Genomic DNA, 26,561 nt, shown 5'->3' with positions numbered 1-26,561 from the left:
AATCATGTGAAAAGTTGTTAAGATGTTAATGATTGAAGAAAACAAGTTAAAATTGACTTACAATTGATTTGGAGAAGAAGTTGCCTTTGAAAAATCGACCTAGGGTGTTTTGGTTTTGAAAGAGTGTGAAAAATGATTGAAATTTGTCTAAGTTATGAGTTTACAGGTCTCTAATGTCGCAATTCCTTCAGAATTCTGAGACCTTCGCATTTGCGAACAAAATGTCGCATTTGCGATAGACCTCTCGCAAATGCGAAGTCGCATTTGCGATACAGCAGTAACTGGGGGTGCATCGCATTTGCGATGGAAAACTCGCATTTGCGAGGGAATGCTAGCCTGGGCTAGTTCGCATTTGCGACCCAGCCCTCGCATTTGCGAGAAGCCTGTAGGCTTGCAATAGAACAACTGAAACCTGCTATTTTTTCCAAGTCCAATTCTACTCCGTGGCCTATCCAAAACTCAACTGAGCCCTCGGGGCTCCAAACCAAACATGCCCACCACCCTAAAAACATCATACGGACTTGCTCGTGCATTCAAATCACTGAAATAACATCAACAACTATGAATTTAACATCAAAATGATGAAATTTCTTAAGAACTTCCAATTTTTTAATTTTCTCAAATACGATCCGATTCACGTCATCTCAAGTCCGTTTATTACCAAATTTCATAGACTTATCTTAAACCACATATAAGACCTGTACCGGGCATTAGAACCAAAATACGGGCGCGATACCATCAAGTTTTAAACACATTTCATTTTCAAAAACTCATAAATATTCTAGAAAATAATTTTCTTTAAAAAAATCATTTCTCGGGCTTGGAACCTCAGAATTCGATTCCCGGCATATGCCCAAGTCCCATATTTTCCTACGGATCCTCCAGGGCCGTCAAATCACGGGTCCGGGTCCTTTTAGCCATAATATTAACCAAAGTCAACTTAAATTCATTTTAAAGTCAAAATTCATCATTTTTCAAAATTTTTGACATAATGGCTTTCCGGCTACGCGTCCGGACTGCGCACACAAATCAAGGTGATGCTGAAAGTGATTTTTAAGGCCTACTTCCCAAAATACTACTACTAAATCGATTATAAGAAATTAATAAAATATTTCAACATTTAAATTTCTCATAAACTAAATCATCTCTAAATATAATATAGAAAAATACAGAAACGAGCCCCAAACATCCGGGTGTCACTAAGTCATGAGCGTTTAAAATTATAAATTAAGATATATAAACTATCTAACTGTCCAAAAGAAGAAATGACAAAAGGAGTAACAAGGTCCTGCGGACGCTGACAGCTACCTTGCAATCTCCATAGATAGCCGACCTGAAATCAACGATCGCCGCACTCTAACTCACCTGAATCTGCACATAAAGTGCAAGGTGTAGTATGGGTATAACTGACTCAGAAGTAACAGAAATAACTAAGGAACTAAGCAGTAGTGACAAGCTAAGAAAAACAGTCCCATTATTTATTTTCACAATTTTAAAAAAATAAACATGAATAAACAGGTAAATTCCATATCTCAGTAAATAGCACAAAAAATTTAACAGATAAATGCAGCAATAACAAAAGTAAATGCAACTTCACAGCAAAGTCACTCCATCACTCAGCACTCGCACTCAGCACTCAACACTCAACACTCAATACACTCAATACTCTGCGCTCATTGGGGGTGTGTATAGACTCCGGAGGGGCTCCCAAAACCCAAGCGCTAAGCACAGACAACTCACGTGCCATCATATCAATACCTAGATCCGCACGGTCAACTCACGTGCTACGCGAACAACTCACGCGCTATGCGGATAACTCACACGCTATGGTATCAATACTTGGACCCGCACAGTCAACTAACGTGCTACGCGGACAACTCACGCGCTATGGTATCAATATCCGCATAACCAGGCCCTCGGACTTACTCAATCATGTACCTCACTAGCCTCACCATCATCAACAAATAAGGAAACACAACCCACATCAAGTATCACAACATATATAGCAAATAATAGAGACTGAGGTAAATATATACAATAATTTCTATGACTGAGTACAAATAATGTGAGCATGAATAAAGCCTAAGCATGATCGCTAACATGAAGACAATCAAGTTCAATAACAAGTAAACACATAACCACAAATGATAGCCATCAGGCCTCACAGCCTCACGGGACGGACCAAGTCTCAATCACTCGCGGTGTACACCTACACGGCCGTAACCTAGCATGGGTATTACCTCCACACAATCACATGATATAAAATTCTCCGGGTTTATACCCTCAAAGCCAGAGTTAAAACTGTTACTTACCTCAACAACGTAAAATCCTACTCTGGGATGCCCTCGTCTCTGGACTCGGTCTTTAAAAACTCCGAATCTAACTATAATCAGAATAAAATTATCAACATGGCTAGAGAATCGAATTCCACAATAAAAACTACAAAAATAGGCCAAAAATTCGAAATCGGCCAAAACTTGGCCTCGGGCCCACATCTCAGAATCAGTCAAAAATGGCAAAATAATAAACCTCATCCTCTCCCGAGTCTATCCATATAAAATTTATCAAAATTGGACTCCGTTTGGTCCCTCAAATCCCTACCTAAAACTCTCAAAAACTCAAGCCCTAACTCCCTCAATTTCACTTTGAAATCATCAATCAAATCCCAAAAATGAAGATGGATTCATGAAATATAACTAAAACCGAGTAAAGAACACTTATCCCAATCCCTATGGTGAAAATCGCCCAAATCCGAGCTCCCCAACTCAAAATATGACCGAATGAGCAACCCCTAATTTTTTTGCCAGTTATTTTGACTCGTTTCTCCTGCCAAACAATCCCGAAACTCGTATTTTATGCCTCTAATGGATTTCTTGTGAAATTCTAGCCAAGTTAGGCTTTTGAATCACTCAATTTGACTTTATAATGAATGAGATATGTAGGTTTTTATATTTGCAAATAGTGCATATTTTTAAATACGCTGTCAATAGTAATTTCGTAATTAATCTGAAAAATCTGGCAACCTAATTCTTAGTAAAATGACCATAAAATCCTCATATGATGTCCAAATTCGATGATTCTTTGTTGCTACGGGTACGTAATTACGATACAGATCTAATGCTTCAATCAAAAACAGAAATCAGAGCTCATTTGTTCAATATGATATCATTTATGCTTGAAGAAACGACATCAAAACAAAAAAAAACGAGCGCGACACAACCCAAACCTATCCGGAACTCACTCAAGGCCCTCGGGACCTCAAAAAATAATTCCAACAAGTCATATATCACTACCCGAACTTAGTCAAACCTTCGAAAAACCCAAAACAACATCAAAACACCAAATCAATCTCGGATTCAAGCCTAAGAACTTCTAAACTTCCAACTTTCGCCAATTCAAGCCTAATTCTACCACGGACCTCCAAATTATATTATGGACATACTCCTAAGTCTAAAATCACCCAACGAAGCTAATCGAATCATAAAAATCCAAATCTGAATTCGTTTACTCATAAGTCAACTTCCGGTTGACTTTTGTAACTTAGCTTTCTAACTAAGAAACTAAGTGTTCATTTCACTCGAAAACTACTCCGAACCCAAACCTACCAACTCGATACAATTCAATACAGCTGAACAACACATAAATAAGCATAGATGGGAAAAATTGGGCTATAACTCTCAGAACGAGCGACCAGATCGTTACAAATAACACTGTAATTTACCTTGTCAATACATTTGTTATAGTTTGAATACGAAAAAGTAAGGGGAAAAGGAAAAACTTCATGTATGTATGTAGAAATGTGTTAGTTTTTAGCGGTTAAATGAGTCCATGCGACTTTCCCGTTTAAAACAGAAAAATCCTTTTTTGAAATCTACCAAAGATCCATAATATAGTAGAAACAGAGAAATTTAGCAACAAAAAAAAAAAAAAAAAAAAAAAAAAAAAAAAAAAAAATGCAGCCATGAAAAGCAACTCCCTTCTCCTTTTTCTTTGTTTTTCAATCTTCCATCTCCTTTCCGTCTCCCCCTTTTCCAGATTCATTTTCCAAGATAGATTGGTGTTTTCCATAAAAAATTTGGTACGTAATATTTCTCCTATTTATCATTTTAATATTTTCCTTATAATTATTCTGTAAATTAGTTAGTAAAACACCTAAAACAAATTAACATGTTTGGTTCAACGGGATAAAGCACAACGATTTTCTTTTCTCCGGTGCTTCCCTTTCGTGATTGTCAGCTTTCAACGACTAAATACTCCATATGTCTTATTGGTTTTTTGTTACATATATTTTTTTTTAATTGTTGGAACTGTATTTTAAACAATATGTTTTTAAATTTTTCATAGGAAATTGCTGCGTAGCATATAATATTTTACACGGAAGCATTGCAATTTATATGGATTAATAAAAGCAGCATTTGGGAAGAGAGATTGTGCCTTCCATAATTGAACGACAATGTCGTGTTGTGGAGGTGGAGAAGAAGACGTATACAGCGGTGGTCCGCCGTCTAACCAAAATACAGCCCCTCCTGGAGCCGGCAATCCCTACGGTGGTGGTATGCTCCTACTCGAATTTTTTTTACCTGGACCCAATGTTTACTCCAAATCAATAACTACAAAGACATGCATCTTGTATATACACTTTTATCATTTAATCATGGTTAAGTGATATATATTCTCATTTTAGTTTGCAACTATTAAACTATTTAGGTTTAATTTAAACACCAGGTAGGGGTATGTTATTTGCTCTCCTACCCTCTCTTTTTATATGCTTGAAAGAATTATCTTAGCTATATATAGCTTTATGGTTTTGGGATCAAACTGCCTATATTAAGCTAGAATATTACTTTAGAAAAAATAGATATAGCATCACATTGTTTGTTATGCAAGTTTGTGCCTTATCTACATGAACTAGCAGGATATCATGAATTTGCTGCACTGTGACCAGGAGGTCACGGGTTCGAGCTGTGAAAAAAGTCTCTTGCAGAAATACAGGGTAAGGTTGTGTATAATAGACCCTTATGGTCCGACCTTTCCCCGGACCCCGCGCATAGCAGGAGCTTAGTGCACCGGGCTGACCTTTTTGCTTGAAAGAAGAACCATCCCTTTCTTCTCCTAAAACCAGTATTTTGTATATCAAAGTTTAGCTTTTTTGGTGTTGTAGCCAGTGATAGAGGAGAGCCAAGGGGTGGTGCAAAAACTGGAACTGCGCAGAAAGTTTTACCAATTGAGATACCGGTTGTGCCATTGGATGAGCTAAATAAATTGACTGGTAATTTTGGTCAGAAAGCTTTGATTGGAGAGGGATCTTATGGACGCGTATTTTTTGCTAAATTAAGCTATGGGCAGCAAGCAGCAATTAAAAAGTTGGATACTAGTTCTTCATCAGAACCAGATTCTGACTTTACAGCCCAGGTGAATTTCCTAATAATGGCATTTCTCTCTTCTTTTTGTGGCAAGGACATACTACATGCAATTTACTTTTTCTATCTATGCAGTTATCAATGGTTTCAAGACTTAAGCATGAGCATTTTGCGACTCTTATGGGGTATTGTCTAGAAGCAAACAATCGTATCTTGGTATACGAGTTTGCAGCTATGGGCTCTCTACATGATGTATTACATGGTATGTCAAACTGAACTGTTAAAATTACTTTACATGATTGCGGAACTTCACTAATAGTACGCTGCACAAACGACTAATGCTTTAGATACAAAAGGCATCAAATGTGTGCAAGATCATAGTTGATTGTTGGATGTTTTGTTGTAGGTAGAAAAGGTGTACAAGGTGCTGAGCCAGGTCCAGTTCTTACCTGGAATCAGAGAGTTAAAATTGCTTATGGTGCAGCAAAAGGCCTCGAGTACTTACACGAAAAAGTTCAGCCACCTATTGTTCATCGTGATGTCAGATCCAGCAATGTACTTCTCTTTGATGATTTTACAGCAAAAATTGCTGATTTCAACTTGACAAACCAGTCTTCCGATACAGCAGCTCGTCTGCATTCCACTAGAGTTTTGGGGACATTTGGCTACCATGCTCCAGAGTAAGCCTTGCATTCTGAGTTTGTTCTAACTTGCAATCGCACCCCTCCTTATTTTCTCAACATAGACTTTCTGTTTACCAAGCTTTATAAAATAACTCATCATTATCGTAAATACAAAGAAATTTCCTATCGACAACAACAACAACAACAACAATAACAACAACAACAACAACAACAGACCCTGTAATCCCACAAGTGGAGTAGTAGGGTCTGAGAGGGTAGTGTGTGCGCAGAACTTACCCCTACCTTTAATAAGGAAAATTTCCTATCGATAAAAACCACGATAATAATATACTTAAAGCACTTGTTACAAGCAGTAGATCATCGATATAAAGACCATGCCCTTGTGCAGGTATGCCATGACAGGACAGATAACACAGAAAAGTGATGTCTATAGTTTTGGAGTTGTTCTCTTAGAACTCTTGACAGGAAGGAAGCCAGTAGATCATACAATGCCCAAAGGACAACAGAGTCTTGTCACATGGGTACCTTATTATTCTACCTCTTTCTCATTAACTTTATTCATGCCACAAATCTACTGATTCATTCTAAAATTTTCTGCAGGCAACTCCAAGACTGAGTGAAGACAAAGTGAAGCAGTGTGTTGATCCAAAGCTAAATAATGACTATCCTGCAAAAGCAATTGCTAAGGTTTTCTTACTGATCTTTGCTAGTATTACTTAGTAAAACTAGTTCAAAGAGGTATTGGATATCCATTAATCTTTAATGTTATATTTGTCTAACTGTTCATTCCACTTATAGCTTTTATGTATACTTTCCTCTCAGATGGCAGCTGTTGCAGCACTTTGTGTTCAATATGAGGCAGATTTTCGGCCAAATATGACAATAGTCGTCAAGGCACTGCAACCACTTCTCAATGCAAAACCAGCAGGACCAGAGTCTAATACATAAGAACTGTCTGCTTAAAATTGGCAGAACAAATATTTCTGAGTCTCAACAAATCTGTGACAAACTATGCATGATTGACGTTCTTGAACTCTGAAAAAAGGATATTCTTGAGCTATCCTCCTAACCGTAGCAGAAGCATTAAGGTTTCGCACAGTGCATCCTCTCTGCTTCTACAGATAGAAGCGTGGGTAAAAGTTTGAAACTTTTGTGTCTAGTCTAAATTCTCATGAGCAGGTTATATGTGACATGTTACTGGTTATATACCAGTAAGTTTATCTTTAATGAGTTTGAACGCTGAGGGGCCGATATTTATGATTCAAATGTATCAGTTGTTAATTGATCAACTACAACCATTTTCATCGCAATGGCAACTAAAGGAAAACATGGTGTAAATTAGAAAAGAGAACGACAGAAGAACTTATAATTGTTGAATAATTATCCCATGTCCTCATGCTTTTGTTTCAGCTCACTATTTCTTCCATGTGCAGCACAATTGGAGTTTGAATAGTTCATCAAAGAATTTTTTTAAACTCACATTCACCATCCAAACACTTAGGGACCTGCCCCATACTGCAATCTCCATTTATCTTTAACTGCCAGTAATAACTAACTTGAAGCGGCTCAAATGTTAGCAATAAAATTCATTAGAGCTAACATCGTTGAAATTTTTCCCCAAGTTTGAGTGTCCTAAAGGAGATGGGCGATCATACATTAGTTTGGTATTTGAGGAGCACAAATTATGTGAATCTCACAAAGAGTTGCTGCTTGGCGGCTGCAACAGAGCTTATGAAGTATCATCACTGTTTGAAATGGAACTCTACAACTCGTGCAAAAAATCAATTCATAGTTTGTCACCTTATAGCCAGGACAACAACCAGTCAACACAAGAAAACTGACACTGTAAAAGACAATGCAATACTCTGCTGCTTACGGAAAAGGTTTTGTTTGACATTAACTCAGGCTGGAAAACCATACAAATCTGCTTCATATACTCATTAGATGAATATTAGGCAACGCTTTGCGTAATTCAAATTAGTTCAAAAGCTGAACTGAAAACACACAAGTCCATGCATAGAAATCTAGTAGTAATAGATAATTCTGCACTTCCATTTAGAGCCAACAAGTTCAATGAAGTCCTCAACTGATATTGTAAACAAAACTTATAACTAAAAAGCAGGGACACCAAAAACTAATCCTGTCTTTAAACTTCATAAAGCACAAACAATCACCAGCTCATAAACAGAGAAAAATCAATAGCCTCCCTTCAAATCGTTAACCACATCATATGGTATGGGGGTAACAGTCTCCAATGTAGCACCTTCAACCATGAAACCTGGTTTGGGTCCCAGGGGTTGCCTTTTCGTGCTGATAACTTCTCCTCTAGCCTTGGCCTCAGCCTTTAGCTGGTCATTCCTCTTAATCCTTTCTTTGACTTCTTCAGTGCATCGGGATAGCTGAACATGTTCAATCCTCACATGGATTCTCTTTCTTAAGATTTTGTTACGAACCTGAGATCCAGAACAAGCAGGAAAAAATTTAAAATAGGCACAATGCATAAGCGTAAAAAACAAAAACAAGGAGAGCAGACATCCAAGATACCCTCAGTCCATTAAACTTCCAATTTAGTAAATCAAGTAAATAAATATCCACACTCCCCACAACCACATACCCAAAAAAGAGGAATACAGAAATAAATAGCACATCTTTGATTATCCTGGCAAATGCACTAGTAAAGGAGAGAAAACCAAGTCGCTTTCATGATCAAATGAAAATATGTATCTCAACCATTTGCATTATTACATTCACAACCAGTGAATTCATACAATCAACCCCAATTTGTTTGGGGTTGTAAGATAGTTGATTGATCGACATTGGACACAATTTAAAAAATAATACTTACATTCTTTTAGAAATGAAATCAAACATAGTTGGTTGATTGACATTTGATAACTTCTCTTTGATGCTGGAAATTATTTATGTAAGAAGACGGGATTGTTAAGAAATGAATTCAAGCATGAATAACTCGAGCTGTTCAAAATATTTTAGTTCCCGCTATTAACAATTGCATCCAAATAATTGTCAGCCGTTTAGCATTCTATTGACAAAGGCTGAGGTTTCACATTAGCTTAGTATGCAATATCAGTTATTACATTCTCATCAATTTTATAACAAAACTATGACTCATTCCAAACTTCCCGAACTAGTCATGGTCAGCAATATGAATCCTCATTCATTGATTTTAATCATAAAAAAAACTCATTCTACTTCAGACCCTAAAAATTGTTAACAGATCTCCATACACAAGTAGATGCAATCAATAAAGTAAACTACTTTAAGCTACAAATCAACAAACAATTGAAGAGTAAACATATTTGTATTAATGTGTGTGTGTGCGAGAGAGAGGACCTGCTTGTTAACTTCGACACCGACGGCGCGTTTGGTGACGTTCCAGATACGGCCAGTACGACCATGATAGAACTTGTGAGGCATTCCCTTGTGAATAGCACCGTTAACTTTGACATCAACATAGTCCCCGATTTTGAATGTCCTCAAGTAGGTTGAAAGTGGGATGGTACCCTTCTTTCTGAATGCACGAGAGAATGAATCTCTCGTACGCGACCTCAATCCATGACCGGCCGGCATTTTCCTCCGCCTCTCTCCGCTCTGTGTGTGTGTGTGTGTGTGTGCAGAGAGTAAGTGAAACCCTACTTGGCAAATTAAAGAGATGAATGTATATAGTGGATTTAGGGTTTTGGATGGGTTTGGGCTGGATTATGTGTGGGCCCTTGAATTGGTAATTTGGGCTTTTATTTAATTGGGATTGTTGGAAAGCGTAGTCCAATTTGACTTTTCAGAATCTCAGAATCTCATGCTAGGCTAGAAAAATGGAAGAAATTGGAAAGTTATTTTTTCCTTTCTATATACTATTTCAAACTTATTTATCAAAATTGTCCTAGTTTGGTATATTACCCATTCTAAACAAGGATTACTTACAAATTATATACAATCTATTATTAGCGTCTTAAATTAGGGAATTTAGTTACATCTTTTTCCTTTTTTTCTCTCCTCTCCTCTTTCCTCACTGCCGTCTCTCTCATCAATTTTTCTTTCTTTCTTCATCACTTCCTCTCACCGTCTTTCTCTCTCAATAAGGTAAGCCTAAAAGTTGTCTTTTGTCAATCAACCTATTGAAGTAACCTCCAGTTTATCACTGGTTTGCCCTTTTCTATTTTACATTGCCCACTAAGTATGGAACTTCCCTGTACAAGAATGTTATTGAATTCAAACTTGTGATACTTCGGTTTATATTGTGCTCTCTTGAAAATCGGATTATCCTGCAGTTTGATAGTCTTTTTCAAGAGATGAATTCAACACTTAGTAAGAAGGTCGTAGGAATTGAAGATTCGAACACTAATCTATCATAAAGCTTTGAATTCGAATTTGTGTTTTCAAAAACCATTATTTGTTTGGATTGAGTGTTATTGTAAGTAATTGAGAATATTGTTTGGAGTTTATATCTCAATTTTGAGGGTGTTTGGTGAAGATTAGACTTGGTTTTGACTGAATTTCAAATTGAAACTCGAAGAAGAAGAAGAAGAACACATGACATACAATATACTTACAAAATTGTAGTAAAGTTGTAGTATAATTGTATGTAAATTGTATTCTGTTGTAGTTGTATATATATTTTTTATTTGAATGTTGTATGAAAGTTGAAAAATTATTGTATAATGTATAAATCCCGTATAAAATTTGTATTTAAGTTATCAATACTATCTTTTTACATAAAGTTGTTGATATATATCAAAATTTGTCCAAAGATTTTACGAGGTTAATAACTATCGTGCGGAGCCAGTAAAGAATTCTGCCTCACTTGATTGATTAACTTACCCAATACACTAATCTATCACAAATTAATAGAAACCTATTTAAATCAGCACTAAAATGGATACATCGTACTTAAAATTAATATAACAATTTGATGGTACACCAACATACAAATTTAAAAATAAATTTCGTACAAATTTAATACAAATTGATATATCTACAACAACATGCATACTAAAAATAAATTTCATACAACTAATTATTTAGTATACACTTATTTACAACTTATCTATAACTTTCATACATTATTTTTACCCAGTTAAAATATACCTACAATATCATACAATTTAAATATAATTTTCATACAAATTTTATACAATATGTCTTTTGTATATGTTGTATCTGATTTGTATATATTTTGTATGTGGTGTGTGTTTCTTCCTCTCTAAAATTCCAATCAAAACTTTCTATTTTAATACAATTTTGATACATATCAATAATTTTATGTAAAAAAATAGTATTGATAACTTAAATACAAAATTTATACAATAATTCATACATTATACAACTATTTTTCATCTTTCATACAACTTTACTACAATTTCGTAAGTATATTGTATGTCATATCTTCTTCTTCTTCGAGTTACAATCTTAAATTCAGCCAAAATCAAGTCCAATCTTCACCAAATACCCTCAAAATTGAGATATAAACTCTAAACAATATTTTCAACTATTTGCAACAACACCCAATCCAAACAAATAATAGTTTTTGAAAACCCAAATTCAAATTCAAAACTTTTTAATGGCTGTCAATGGTGGAGAGTCAAACACCTTCAAAATTATAGGTTAACAATTTCAATTTGAACACCAGTTGTGCAACATGAAAGAAAATTGCTAAGTTAAAACTCTATAGTAAAACGATTGATATCCATTGATGAATTCCATCCAAAAAAATATACAACATGAAAGGATAAAAAATAGAGAACATCAGATGAAGAAAAATTGGGGAAAGAATAGAGAATGAGAGATTGAGAGAGATGAAGAGAGAGAGAGAGAGTGCAGGAGGGAGAGAAAATAAGGATGAGAAATAATTGATTCCTTATTCAATTCCTAATATAAAGGGATACTCATTTAATTTCTAAAATGTATATAATTGGTAAACTGTATATGCCTATATAATTAAATTGAAACTTGAGTAGAGAGGGTAATAAAATTTCAAATAGTGTATAGGAAGGAAAAAAATTTCAATTGGAAAATGGCTAATTAACCCCCCGCTATTAGAGTTTAGTTAGTATTTAAAAAGCTATTAGCATTTAGCTACTCTTTTTACACAATAAATATTTGGACAAAAATACCCCAAGCTAAAATATGGAGAACTCGAGTAGCAGCTCCTAGACTTTGAATATTTATAAGATCAAGCTTCGGGAATTATTCTTAGAGTTTGAAATTTCCCTATATGTGAAACCCCAACATCGTATGCGGGAGTTCATAACTCTAGAAACGACTACTAGAGTTTGAATATTTACTAGTTCAAACTCCATGATTTGTTCCCGGACTTCAAAAATTCAAACTCCAGTATACTATGCTGGAGTTTTATGTATTTTAGGTGAAGAAATTTTTGTCCAAATTTTTTTTTCCGCATTAAATAGTGGCTAAACTCTAATAGGTGGCCCAAAAGGTCATCGTCCCAGTTATTTTTTCTAGAAATATATTTTTACAAGACTATCTTGGAGAAACAAATTACCAGCCTCTAACCATTTATAAAATTCACTCATTAATAAATTACACAACATGATTTTGTATGTAATTATATACCCCGAAGGTATACAATGTACATACCTACTGGATATCTTGTAAATATTCTCTCTATATATATATATATATATATATATATATATATATATATATATATATATATATATATATATATATATATATATATATATGAAGTGTAAAATACTTTTTTATAGCAAATATACCACTAAGCATGATGCCTAATGGATAATATATATATATATACTAGTCTTAGGGTACGCGCGTTTTGTGCGTGTACCCTGTATAAATGAGTATGTAATCTTAAAAAATTTCGTCTATATAACTTCTCATATTTTGTTTCTTTCTTAATTATTTTGCTTTATTTTTTTATTACACTTAACTATGTTATTATTCTAATTTTTTCACAAAATTATACCTCGTAAGTTTTGAAAGAATAAGTCATCCACAAACTTGACTTATAATGAGTGATATCATTAAAGTTGAACTTTATTATTGGATCAGGTTATATGCAAACTTAACTACGTTAAAATGATAGATTACTTTTTTAATATTTAAATAATATTCAACCTTTATTTTTGTGATTCCATGTAGTTGCACATATTTTTTATTTTATTTTCTTCATTTAGCATAATTGTGCTATTATTCTAGTTTTGAAACTACTCCTCCTAATATTAAAAGTAATGAATCATTAATAAACTTAGCATATAATGAGTGATGTCATTAAAGTAGAATCATTGTTGAATGAGGTTATAGACTTATGTTTTCATTTTCTTTCGAATTATATTTACTTATATTATGTTGAAACTTATTTTATGTTATGTTTTAATTTTACATAAGAGTATTATGTTAATGTTTTTTTTTTTGATTTTGAATTTATGTTATATTTTCACTTACATTTTATTTGCTTTAGTATTTACTTATTAATTCAGATTGCATGCCATTCTTTTCAGTTAGAATTGATAAATTATTTTTTTCGTAAAATATTTGAGCAATGTTACGATATTATATTTATAAATATTAATTGTTTTATCAATCATGTAGTCCATGACGTTCTTACATAATATGTAATTTTAAATTTTATAATTGATTAAAATAAAATATTATTAATTTAATATATATATATATATATATATGAATTATTTTAAAAATATTAGTTATAAATATATGATTATCATTAATATACTTTCAAGAAATAATATTTATCTTAAATGTCAAATTTAATATTATTTATAAATGCATATATTTGTTAAATATAGCTTTCAATTTTTGATAATTAACTTTATATTTAAAATTTAATCTAACTATGTAATTACGCTTGTGCAACCAAACAATACACTTGTAATTATACAATAACTACACTATGACAAACAAACAGGTCTCATAATTACAATATTGTATAATTACTACTCTAGTAATTACACCAATTTTAATTATCTGGTGGCTTTCCAAACAGGCCTTAAACATTTCCTAGTTGATCTTAATCCTAAAAGGTATAGTCTTGGACAAGTTATTCCACTCCTAACAAGATTAATAAGATGATTCTATTTTAATTCTACCTTATAGATTGACAAACTATAATTACTTTGTGCATTGTATATAACGAAATAATTTTTACAAACAAATTCTTACTCAGTTTTAAAATTTTAAATATTAGAAGTTCTTACGTAGTTTAGATAAAAGATTTATTAATAATTTTTTAAATTTTAAAGTCTTAACATTAAAAAATAATTAAATGACAAATATTTTATTAATTTCAAAGTTCTAAAGTTTCCTTATTGAACTTTGCATGTAAATAATAACCGCATACAAATTATGAGAAATGCACGTGCAGATTGTTGCCCAAGTTAAGCCAAAAGATAGCGGACAATAGTAGGAAAAGTCTTAGTTAATATTAAAAAAATAATTAAATGACAAATATTTTATTAATTTCAAAATTCTAAAGTTTCCTTGTTGAACTTTGCATGTAAATAATAACTGCATACAGATTATGAGAAATGCACGTGCAGATTGATGCCCAAGTTAAGCCAAAAGATAGCGGACAATATTAGGAAAAGTCTTAGTTGATGTTTTAAATATTAAGCCTTCCTACATGGTTTAATAAGAATTTTTTTTATTGTTATTATTTTGCCTTTACAAATATGTTACAATATATGATATAATTTAAATAAGGAAGAATTCAATATATAAATTTAGTTGATTTTGAAATCTTAACAATTAAATGACTATTCCTAAATTTAAGGAAAATAACTAAATGACAATTTTGTCTAGCGTGAAAGCTATTTTTAAAAGGGTAAAAAAGACGAACGACATTTCGCTAAAGGCCTTCGTGCTTTTAATATATATATATATAAACATCCCAAATAGGGTTAAATCTTACAAAAATGGCTAGCTACTACTACATGAAGTAAATAACTACAATCTATTAAAATGCTAGTAAATATTAAACTAGCTATTACATAAGCAGCAGATGTGCACTTCCGTAGGAAAATGGTGTAGGTGTATCTACAAGCCAAGTGCAAAACCTTTACGGTAGCACCTATAAAACTCTCACCAGCCACCGGATTTCGCATTCCAAAGGCAAATGTGAATCTCCTCCAAATACACGATTCCTTAGAAGTCATCCAGTAATCCTTAACACTGTGTGTGCAGCATGTAGTCATGAAATTTTGTGGATTTGCAGCACCATCGAACTCTAAATAGCAGATTCCAGCCTCTAGCTGACCTTAAGCACAAATGCAGCTACTGAGTATCCCTTGATCCTGTAGCAAGTTCACCTGCAAGCTGCCATGTAACATGGATACATAACTGCCAGAAACACCCATATATTGCCACACCTCTTCCAGAATGAGCATGAAACCATGCTAATACCACTGGAGAGAAGCATGACTCTATACAAGCACCAAGAACCCTTGGCAGTAATCTCTTTATTAGTAGTCCAACACATGTAGAATTGTGCAATGCAGTGCACTCTTGGAGGTGCATATAAGACATCATCAGTATGATTAAGTATATCCAGACTTCTTGATAAAGTTTCCAGAAGCATTCCTTAGGATATAGCAGAAACATAACATGGTAGCTTACATGTGAAAAAGAAGTACCCTGCCTGCTTGCACTAGATGTTCTATACATAGTTGAGCTGCCACCCGACTGAGCATAAAACCATGATGATACCACTGGCAAACAACCCAACCATATACAGAAACTACAGACACAGAAGTGAATTGCAACAATAGGCAGCATAATGCTAGAATCTATCATAGTCATAAGCTTTTCTTTTTGCTAGCCTAACCCTAAGATTATGTATTTGAGCCTTGTCAATGTTAAGTAGTCTCCTCCCTGCACGTGGCAGTTCAGAGAAAGCATTAAACTGGATTGTACTTGCAAAAGAAAAAACTAGGTTAGCTAAAACAATTCGCCAGTGTGTTGCCTTCCCTTTGCACATGCTGGAATAGCACATTGAAGTGCCCATTCATTTCCTTAATCCTCTTAACTTCAGTCACAATACACCATGGTGGATCCCATTCACCTTCAATTATATTCTTCATCCCAGTGAATCTGTCTCCAATATGAGAGGGTGTAGATCATGAGCCATACAGTATGCTAGCCCTTCTTCTATTGCCTTTGCCTCAGCCATAATATTGGTTGTTTCCTTTAGTTGTTGTGCCTTTGCATACACCAGATCACCTCCACAGTCTCTCTCACACAAAATTCAAAAGAAGCAGGACCAGGATTACCTTTTGAAGCTCCATATGTATTGCACTTATACCATCCCATATGAGGAAATGACCAAGTTGCCCTCCTAGTCACTAGAATTGGCTTGTATTATTAAAAAAACTTGATTATGTCCGGCCAAAGATAAGGAATATAAGGAAGCCAATTGTATCTCACCCTTGCCAAGAAGTACAATGTCTTATTGGTCTCATGAATCACCCTAGGAACTGACATTGAACCTCCATTCCTATTAGTGTTTCTCATTTTCCACAACTTCCAAGCAATAATAGCAGGTGCTAGGGTGGAACAATGGCTTTAGCTTAGGACAACATTTGGTTGTCCACCATGATCTAATTACTTGATGTTCCTGTACTAGTTGAGTATTAATCCCTGTTGCATTTAAGAATATTTTCCAAACTCTTGTAGTAGTGGTGCCAGTCAAGAACAAATGATCAAAGGATTCCTCCTGAGTAGTTTGACAACGCCAACACCTAGAGACATATATGTAACCTTTCCTTCTCCACATCTCATCTGTTGGCACTTTGAACCTCCATACCCTCCAAAGAAAGAATGAAATCTTGAATGACACACTTTTAATCCACATGTTTTTGAATTATGGATTAGGGTTTGCCCTATGCCTTACAAGTTACAAGCACTACTCACAGAAAACTTACTTGAAGCTGTAGGTTTCCACCAAGGTTTATCCCAGTGACCTTCACTGCCTTCATATTGCACTTGTTGTTTAATATGATCTGCAATGCCTTCAAGAAAAGATTGATCAATCAACATCTCATTCCAGTCCTCTCCTTACCTCAATTCTGCTACTTCTTACAAGTCTTCATTGATATCAAAATCATGTGGCACTAAATGATATAATGCACCTAAACCTGTCCAGTTTTCATGCCAAACATTAGTAGTACCACTCTTCATCTCCCACCAGATTTCATGTTCAACATCTTGCCTAGCATTAAACATTTTCCTCCACACATGTGATCCCTCCCTAAACCGCACCATAGTTGGCAGTTCTTTTTGTATCTTTGTTCCACATAAAGTTTGACCACAAGGAATTTGTGGTTCTGAATCTCCACCACATCTTGACAAATAATGCCCTAGATATTTCAAACAACGATCTAAAACCTAGTCTTCCTTCCTCTTTTGGTAGACAAAGCTTCTGCCATAATGACCAATGTCTGCTCCTCCCTTCTTCTTTAGTACTCCAGAAGAACCTTGCAAATAACTTATGCAAATGTTCCAAGATATTATTGGGAGGGTCCAGAATTGATAGCAAGTGAACTGGCATACTCTGAAGAACACTACTAATTAATGTAGTCTTACGACCATAAGATAATAACTTTCCTTTTCATAAGTGTAGCTTAGCCTTCACCTTTTGGAAGCGATCTTCATAGTAGTCTTTCCTCCTTCTAGTGTAGAAAACTGGACAGCCTAGATAAGTGAAAGGAAATTCACCTCTAGAAAAGATTGTGATATTCCCAACTACGAGGAAGAGAGCACTGGACACCTTAGAATGCATATAATAAGAACTTTTTGCTTTATTGATTAGCTGGCCAGAAATCTTCTCATACCCACTCAACACTGCCGTGATCTTCTTCAATGATTTTGGGTGACCTGAGGCAAAGATTATTGTCTCATCAGCATAAGCAAGATGGTTCAATGGATCAATCCACTTTGGCATCCCAAAGCCCCTAAAACATTTTTCATCAAACAATTTGTTCAATGATCTAGATAACACTTCTGCTGACAGTATGAATAATGCAGGAGATAATAGATATCCTTGCTTCACCCCTCTAGTAGACTGAAAGAAGCCCAAAGATTGTCCATTCACCAAGATTGAGTACCAATTATTAAACAACAAATTCCAAATCATGGTGATAAAATGCTCAGCAAATCCCATCTTCCTTAACACGTGAAGCAAGTATTTTCAAGACACCCTACCAATTTTATCACAACATTTGTTGGCTTGCCCCTTAACTTAATGTCAGTAACAATCTCCTGAGTGAGGAGAATGTTTTCAAATATACTTCTTGTCACGAACCCAAATCTATTAAAGGTCGTGATGGCGCCGGACACCTCTGGTAGGCTAGCCAACACTAAATAGTTAATTAAATTTTCATTTTTAATATTTTTGAAAACGTAAATTTCCTTCAATGTAACTAGTAAAAGATAATCTTTATAGAATAAATAAAAATGTTTACAATTGCAATACTGAATATCCCAAAATCATCTCAGAACCCGGTGTCACAAATGCATGAGCAATTATAAGGAAATAAAATGAAATACAATAACTGTCCGGAATACAAATTGGAATGAAAAGAAAACACAAATACTCTAAAGGAGACTCTGCTAGCTGCAGATCGTCTTATAAGGTGCAACCCACCTAAGTACCCGTATCAATCACGCTATTGCGCCCACAAGGCCACTGAACATACATGTGCTTGTACAACAAAATGTACAACAAATGTAGTATGAGTACGAAAATAATGCGTACCCAGTAAGTATCCAGTCTAATCTCGAAGAAGTAGTGGCGAGAGGTCGAATTCGACACTTACTATGGCCATCAATAATATAATTAGTCGTGGATTTATTAAAAATGGCAGTAAGCTCAAAGAAATCATGAAGAGAGTAAACAATCCTTTTGGTAATAAGAGATTTCCAAATTCATATTTCATCATTTATCAGTTTACCTCAGACCAAGGAGGCAATATCATTATTTATAAATTTCAAGGCAAGCAATACAAGCATGCACAAATCATGCCGAGGTCGTACGACCCGATCTAACATAATATTTAAACTGCGCACTGCCAGAGGGTCGAATGGCGCGAACCATAGATGCATCTATTTAATTTATCGAGGCGTTCGACTCGTTCCACAAAAGATAAACACATTCAATCAGTCAATCAAGAATTCATCAAGGGGCACTTATCCAAGGAAAAAGCAATTTCTCTTTTAAAAGTCAAGAAAATAAAGTCTAGCCTTTTAGAAATTTATTTACAAAGTTCGATATGATTTAAACATTTTAAATTGACAACAAGATTGCAAATATTACTAGTAAAGCCTATTTTTGGGTCCTAGACTACCCGAACTTAAGCATAATAGTAGCTACGCACGGACTCTTGTCACCTCGTGCATACGTAGCCCCCACAAATAGGAGCACATATTGATTTATTTCACCTATGGGGTAAATTCCCTCTTACAAGATTAGAAAGAAGACTTACCTCACTCCGAAGTTCCATAACCGGCTTTCGAGCCCTTCAAACAACTTGAATCGATGCTCAACGCTCCAAAACTAGCCAATAATTATGCAAACCCATTAATATATACTCAAATGCTCATTATAATCCAATTTATAACAATTTCTAACCCCGATCAAAAAGTTGATAATAATCACCCTTGGGCCCACGTGCTCGGATTTCAGAAATTTTCGAAGATAAACTTTACCCATAACCCCACGAACTCAAATATATGATTTATTCCAAATTTCATGTCCAATTTCGTGGTCAAAATTCAAAAATACAAATTCTAAGTTTTTCCACCAAAATTCCAAATTTCTACTAATTTTCATGTTCCAATCCATGTATCATTCATGTATTTAACTCACAAATGGGAAGAAATCACTTACCTAGTGATGGGTAACGAAGAAACTCCTCCAAAACTGCCCTAAGCTCGGCTCCCATGAAAGATTTGAGATAAAATGAGCCAAAACCCATTTTTTGCAAACTTATACACTACCCAGGCGACCTTCTTCGTGAATGCGGCACAACCCTTGCGTTCGCGAAGCTCTACAACCTCGCGCCCAGAATTTTCTCTTCGCGTTCGCGACCCATTGATCGCATTCGCGAAGGCCAGCTGACCCGCCCCTTCGCGTTCGCATTTCCTCATATGCGTTCGCGTAGGCCAAATGGCTGCATTCGCGAAGGCTTGTCTAGATCTTGCCTCGCGTTCACATCTACTGGCTCGCATTCACGAAGGCCAAACCCAACAGCCTCATAATTTCCTCTTCGCGAACGCGGGACTTCTTTCGTGTTCGCGAAGAAGGAAACCAGACACTAGAATCAGCAGTTCCAAAACAGCTCCAAATGATCTGAAACCACCCCGAAACATACCCAAGGCCCTCGGGACCCTGTCGAATCACAAAAACCAGTCCCATAACATAATGCCGACCTGCTCGAGGCTTCTAATCACATCAAACAACATCAAAATCATGAATCGCACCCCATTTAAAGCTTAATGAACTTTAGAACTTCAAGCTTCTACATTCGATGCCGAAACCTATCAACTCACATCCGATTGACCTCAAGTTTTGCACACAAGTCATATTCGACGTTACGCACCACTTCCAACTTCCAAAATCGAAATCCGACCCTGATATTAAAAAGTCCACCTCCGGTCAAACTTCTTAAAACCTTCAAATTTCTAACTTTAGCCAAATGACTCCAAAATGAACCACTGGCCTCCGAATCCCCTTCCGGACGCACTCCCAATACCTGAATCACCATATGGAGCTATTCCTAGGCTCGAAATCCCAAACGAACATCAAAAACATTAAAATACATTGCAAACCAAATTCATGAAATTCTTTCCAAAATGCTAACTTTCACAATAGGCGCCGAAATGCTCCCGAGCCATCCAAAACCCAATTCGGACATACGCCCAAGTCCGAAATCATCATACAAACCTGTTGGAAACTTCAAATCTAGATTCCGAGGTCATTTACTCAAAATCAACCCTTAGTTCGATTCTTCCAACTTTAAGCTTCCGAAATGAGAATTCTCTTTCCAAACACCTCCGAACTCCCCGAATTTCAATTCCGACTACGCATACAGGTCATAATACCTAAAGTGAAGCTGCTCATGGTCTCAAACCGCTGAACGACGCGCTAGAGCTCAAAATGACCGGTCGTGTCGTTACATTCTCTCCCACTTAAACATACTTTCGTCCTTGAACGTGCTAATAATTGCATTGGAGTTGTCTGAAATCACTGCTTAACACCTTGTGCACCTACCTGTACTACCACAACTCGATTGTGCACATTTGCTCGAACAAATATGAAGATTCTCCCTTTTGTTTAGTCAAATTAGCCTTAGAGCCATATTCGAACATCCAGAATTTTCTGCCAGGCCTGTTTCCATCATCCGATAACCGTATCAATCACTACACGATGCACTATTACATGATTGCATACCTTTGAATCCACACTATGCACTGCATAACTCACATGACTATAATAATATCCTCTGATAACAATAGCCGAATTTTCACGAATCTAATGCTCACAACATACCTCGTGACTCATATAAGTCCTGTTCCAACTCTTGCGATACTGCCATGACGGAAGAGATGTGTAGAAATTCATGACCTACTACTGAGTCAATAATTCATATAGTTCCTCCTCTTGACAAGAACCTTTGCCTCATTATGAACCATATAACTATATTTGCTCTTTAATATACGTCATACAAAAATTTGATCGCATTGATCCCAGACCCAATAATCTCGTCTCACCCCTACAAGCTGCTCAGGTAATAAACTACTTCAGACATTGCCAAAAGTCTCATATGTTGCCATAATGTGCCAACAACCTACAAACTCAAATGTGATACATAGGGAAAACGAACTCTGGAAGAGCCACTCGACCCACGTAACTAATTGAACAACCTAAAGGATGTCATAAACCTTCTTCAGAAAATGGGAAGCAAAACACACAAAAATAGATATAGGGAACTGTACTCAACATCACACTGTTGCGGCATGCAACCCGATCCAAACAACATACCTGTGGCGGTGTGCCACCCGATCCATATATAAAATCTATATAAGGAGATACTTACCAAGCTAGAATGCTCATTACTGCAAAATATCTGAATATCAGCCACAAGCACAAAGTGCATAATACCATCCTTGGGGAGACAAATAGCACCGTACGCTCCAAAACTCAAGCACAACTAAGGTGCGATATATGATTTGAATCTCAAGAGCCATCCTGCTCACATAACACCATCACTACATGGAACCTTAACACATAAGAAATTTATCAAGCTGTTTCACAACAAACACGGCACAATGTAGTATTACATGAAATAGCCGATGATGAAATAACATCCAACGCCCGAATACTCCTCCACAAGGAGTGCTATGTTGAAATGAACACATCTGGCCTAATATAGGGCCTATATTCATATTTGAATCCATCCACAGACCTCAAGCTGATTCTGATCGCATCGTACTAGGCTAATAACCTTTCAAGGGTCCATAATAACCCTTTCCCACATGACACACAAGAACAACCATCATAACCAAAACAAACTTCCACAGTCCACAACCAAATGAACCAAGCACCCTCCAAGCATAAATTCTCAAATTAGTGATATACTTGGTTTCAATCTTCAATCAATCAAGTGACTACATGTCATACTTATACAATCTTCTTGTGGGACACGCTCCTACGAACTTCCGCACCAGGTAACAAGTCTGCACATCCATACCACCAGCCGCACTAATGCTGTAAAGCAAATCAAGAATCCGCAACTAGTACGCAAAGCCTCTTACACAAGACACCGATCTCAGGTGACGCTGAAGACAATACCAGCTTACTCTAAACTTCTAAATTCTTTTCCTGCTCATCTGAGCTTGTGACATCCTTGTCAACACCGAACCGCAACCTTGATCCTCAACTTTCAAATTTCATGCTGCACACTGCACCTAAAATGCCCATATGCGATAGTACAAGGATTTCATCATAACCACTGAACCACTAATAGATTGAACACTTTGTCATATAGAAACCTTTCACTTAACTCATTTTAGGAGAATCATTACAACACGTGACTGAACTTCTATAACCGCAGAAAATAATATTCTCAGGCAGCGGTCTAAACCCCTATGATCCTTCTGGGATCCATCTACACATAACATACCATAATACCTAAATGCCTCCAAATAAAATCAATTACCGCGACCATCAAGCCTTGCACGTACTTCCAAAATTGCATGCATAACTCAATGCACTGAAGGAACTAATCATTGCCATCATCATGTCAAATCAACCATTTCTAGTCGACCCGTTTTCTCCCAATTTATTCTTAACTTGACTTAGAAATAATAACGGCTCCATTCATAACATAGCGAACTCAATCCACACTCGTCCTGAGTGACCCCATTTCACGAGACCACATTGTCTCAAAACCCACAACCCATCTCATACTCTTTTTATGCGCATATTTGCATCTTTAACTGGTACACCCATTCTGATAATCCCTCTATGAATCCAAAGTCATTTTCTCCAATTCCTCTCATGTTACACCATAGAAGAGATAACACAGAACACTCCAAGCCCCTTTTTCATAATCAGCTGCAAAAGCTCGATACTCAACCATACTACGGACTCGAAATCCACAGGCACCATACTTTAACTTTTGAATCCACTAGGACCGTTGTTGAGAGTCACCCACTCTGGATTGGCCCCGAATATAATCAACTCTAAGGCTCTTCTAGCACATGAACACCCTCTCAACGAAGCACCCGGTCGAATCACTTTCCTTGTAACTCACATCTACATGAAGCATAAATCCTGAACCTTCCCCAAGCTTGAACATACTTGATAAGGCCAATTATAACACACATCCCTCAAATTCTTTGCCCAAATCACCACTGATGACCCTCTTCCTTAGTCATAATATCCCACCAATATGCTGATAACTAGAAATCTCACAAATAGACGACCATGCAATCCAACCGTAGGTGGTGGAACACTCCCACTTTAACTTGAAGCTACTGTTACATAACTCTGGAACCCGCCAAGATTCTTTATCCATCATTGAACTGATCTTGCACAACCAACTGGCCAAATTCCTCGAATTCCTTCTATTTGACCCTCCATGAACACTCTGAATCACTAACCACATTCACATATTCGACCTCTTATCGGATAGCAAGTAGAATTCTTCGCAAAGCTTCGTTAACCACGCGATCGCTGACCTGCTCATAGGAGATAACCCATCTATAAAGATTACATACCGACATCTTCCAATATCGCTGCACGGGGTACAATCACTTCAAAGTTGGTAACCCTTCCTGACTCTGTGCTCATTCACCAACTGCACAAGTCTATTCACTCCTCATGGACATCAACTAAATATGCGACAATATCTTCCAAACCTAAGTCATGTTGTATCCTTCTTCATATCAGTAACTCCTTTCTGTCGCATCAAATCTCCTGCCGCCTAGTAGCCAATATTCTAAATTGAGTCTGCATACCGCGTCACTGTCCACCCTGAATCCCAAATCACTATAGACTTTTCTTAGGGTGTATAGTCATCCTACCGCAAAACCCATATGCTACTCTGTCACTCTCCCACTTTGGTCAAACTCACTCCTTTAAGCAACCATTTGACTCCCGTTCCTCACTCTTGTCCTTTTAGAAAATCTAACCACCGCAAGGCACCTCCCACATGTACTTCCTCATCCTTCGCTGCCCAGTGGTTGCTTAAGTAAAAATCTATCTCTATAGCACTTGAAGCAACAGATCGCTACTAACTTTAAACCTCTTAGAAGTTAATCTTTCTCTAGCCATCAATACTAGAAGTGCCAATTCGATTTCGAAATTGCTACACTCCGTTATCTCTAACAACCGCATCTCAAGCACCATTTCACAATACCCTGCCCCGAAGGCAAAATTGAAGAAGACCATAACACCGACAAACTTAACACATTCAACCAAGGGTGACGACACCATATCACAGATGAAAATTCCACCACGCTCGAAAATACCAAGTCTCGTTGCTCTATTAACCCAAACCTGAACATTCATACTAAATCATGCACTGAGTAAATCTCCTTCCAAGTCATTCACTGCCCCGACACATAGGCAAGTATCCTACCATCACATCAATACCGTGCGATTAGAACTCATGAGCATCATAGTAACCTATGCATAGACTCAAAGCTCTCAGAAGTACAACTACTGAGCTGAAATGATAAAATATCCTTCCGCAAGGCGACGACAATAGCCCAGCCAACTGTGTAGGGAGAAACATCCCGCACCACATCTGTAGTACCATTACAATTCCTCAATTCCCGATTTATAACCAGCGTTTCACGTCGCATAGATTGAATGGGAAGGAAATGAAGGCATAAGCCTCAAAGGAATCAAATCGCACGATGAGAATCAAGAAGGAAAGTGCTCCTAACATCCCTTTAGCCTCTCAAAGATAAGTACAGACGTCTCCGCACCGATTTGCGAGACTCTACTAGAATTGTTCATGACTCGTGAAACCTAAGTGAACCTAGTGCTCATATACCATGTTGTCAAGACCCCAAATCCATTAAAGGTCGTGATGGCACTGGATACCTCTGTCAGGCTAGCCAATACTAAATAGTTAATTAAATTCTCATTTTAATATTTCTCAAATCGTAAATTTCCTTCAATGTAATAAGTAAAAATATAATCTTTACAGAATAAATAAAAGTGTTTACAATTGCAATACTGAATATCCCATAATCATCCCATAACCCGATGTCACAAGTGCATGAGCAATTACTAGGAAATAAAATGAAATACAATAACTATTCGGAATACAAATTGGATAGCAAAGAAAGAACAAATACTCGGAAGCAGACTCTGCTAGCTACGGATCATCTCATAAGATGCAACCCACCTAAGTCCCCGTATCAATCATGCCGCTGCGCCCACAAGGCCACTGAACATACATGTGCCTGTACAACAAAATATACAGCAAGTGTAGTATGAGTACGAACACAACGCGTACCCAGTCTAATCTCGAAGAAGTAGTAACGAGAGGTCGACTCTGACACTTACTATGGCCATCAATAATATAATTAGTCGTGGATTTATTAAAAACAACAGTAAACTCAAAGAAATCATGAAGCGAGTAAGCAATATTTTTGGTAATAAGAGATTTACAAATTCATATTTCATCATTTATCAATTATCTCAGACCAGGGAGGCAATATTATTATTTATAAATTTCAAGGCAAGCAATACAAGCATGCACAAATCATGTTGAGGTCGTACGACCCGATCCAACATAATATTTAAACTGTGCACTGCCAAAAGGTCGAATGACGCGAACCATAGATACATCTATTTAATCTACCTAGGTGTTTGACCCATTCCACAAAAGATAGACACATTCAATCAGTCAATCAAGAATTCATCAAGGGGCCATTATCCAAGGAAAATGCAATTTCTCTTTTAAAAATCAAGAAAACAATGTCTATCCTTTTGGAAATTTATTTACAAAGTTCGATATGATTTAAACAT

At 36.2% G+C, this 26,561-nt stretch overlaps 2 protein-coding genes across 2 annotated transcripts; one reads left to right on the top strand and one right to left on the bottom strand.

Annotated features, from left to right (window-relative positions):
- Positions 1–3,836: 3,836 nt before the first annotated feature.
- Positions 3,837–7,413, top strand: LOC107759162 (putative protein kinase At2g41970). The gene is made up of 8 exons (XM_016577034.2): positions 3,837–4,078; positions 4,345–4,553; positions 5,162–5,412; positions 5,496–5,622; positions 5,767–6,040; positions 6,393–6,525; positions 6,605–6,691; positions 6,827–7,413. Exons 2-8 carry the CDS (start codon positions 4,454–4,456, stop codon positions 6,950–6,952), a joined length of 1,098 nt encoding a protein of 365 aa, XP_016432520.1. The 5' UTR covers positions 3,837–4,078; positions 4,345–4,453; the 3' UTR covers positions 6,953–7,413.
- Positions 7,414–8,031: 618 nt separating this feature from the next.
- LOC107759160 (large ribosomal subunit protein eL21x/eL21w) lies at positions 8,032–9,675 on the bottom strand. Its single transcript, XM_016577031.2, has 2 exons — positions 9,356–9,675; positions 8,032–8,457 (listed from the first exon to the last, which is right to left on the bottom strand). Exons 1-2 carry the CDS (start codon positions 9,590–9,592, stop codon positions 8,200–8,202), a joined length of 495 nt encoding a protein of 164 aa, XP_016432517.1. The 5' UTR covers positions 9,593–9,675; the 3' UTR covers positions 8,032–8,199.
- Positions 9,676–26,561: the final 16,886 nt, after the last annotated feature.

The sequence above is a fragment of the Nicotiana tabacum genome, chromosome 5 (genome assembly GCF_000715075.1).
Source record: "Nicotiana tabacum cultivar K326 chromosome 5, ASM71507v2, whole genome shotgun sequence".
NCBI lineage: Eukaryota > Viridiplantae > Streptophyta > Magnoliopsida > Solanales > Solanaceae > Nicotiana > Nicotiana tabacum.
The sequence above is the reverse complement of the archived record's forward strand: the minus strand, read 5'-3'. Positions and strand labels throughout refer to the sequence as shown.

Excerpts from the sequence above, each read along its gene's own strand:
- LOC107759160 (XM_016577031.2), bottom strand. The coding sequence starts at position 9,592 with ATGCCGGCCGGTCATGGATTGAGGTCGCGTACGAGAGATTCATTCTCT. Across the intron at positions 8,458-9,355 it reads GTGTCGAAGTTAACAAGCAG|GTTCGTAACAAAATCTTAAG; the intron begins GTCCTCTCTCTC and ends TCTGGATCTCAG.
- LOC107759162 (XM_016577034.2), top strand. The coding sequence starts at position 4,454 with ATGTCGTGTTGTGGAGGTGGAGAAGAAGACGTATACAGCGGTGGTCCG. Across the intron at positions 5,413-5,495 it reads ATTCTGACTTTACAGCCCAG|TTATCAATGGTTTCAAGACT; the intron begins GTGAATTTCCTA and ends CTATCTATGCAG. Across the intron at positions 6,526-6,604 it reads AACAGAGTCTTGTCACATGG|GCAACTCCAAGACTGAGTGA; the intron begins GTACCTTATTAT and ends AATTTTCTGCAG.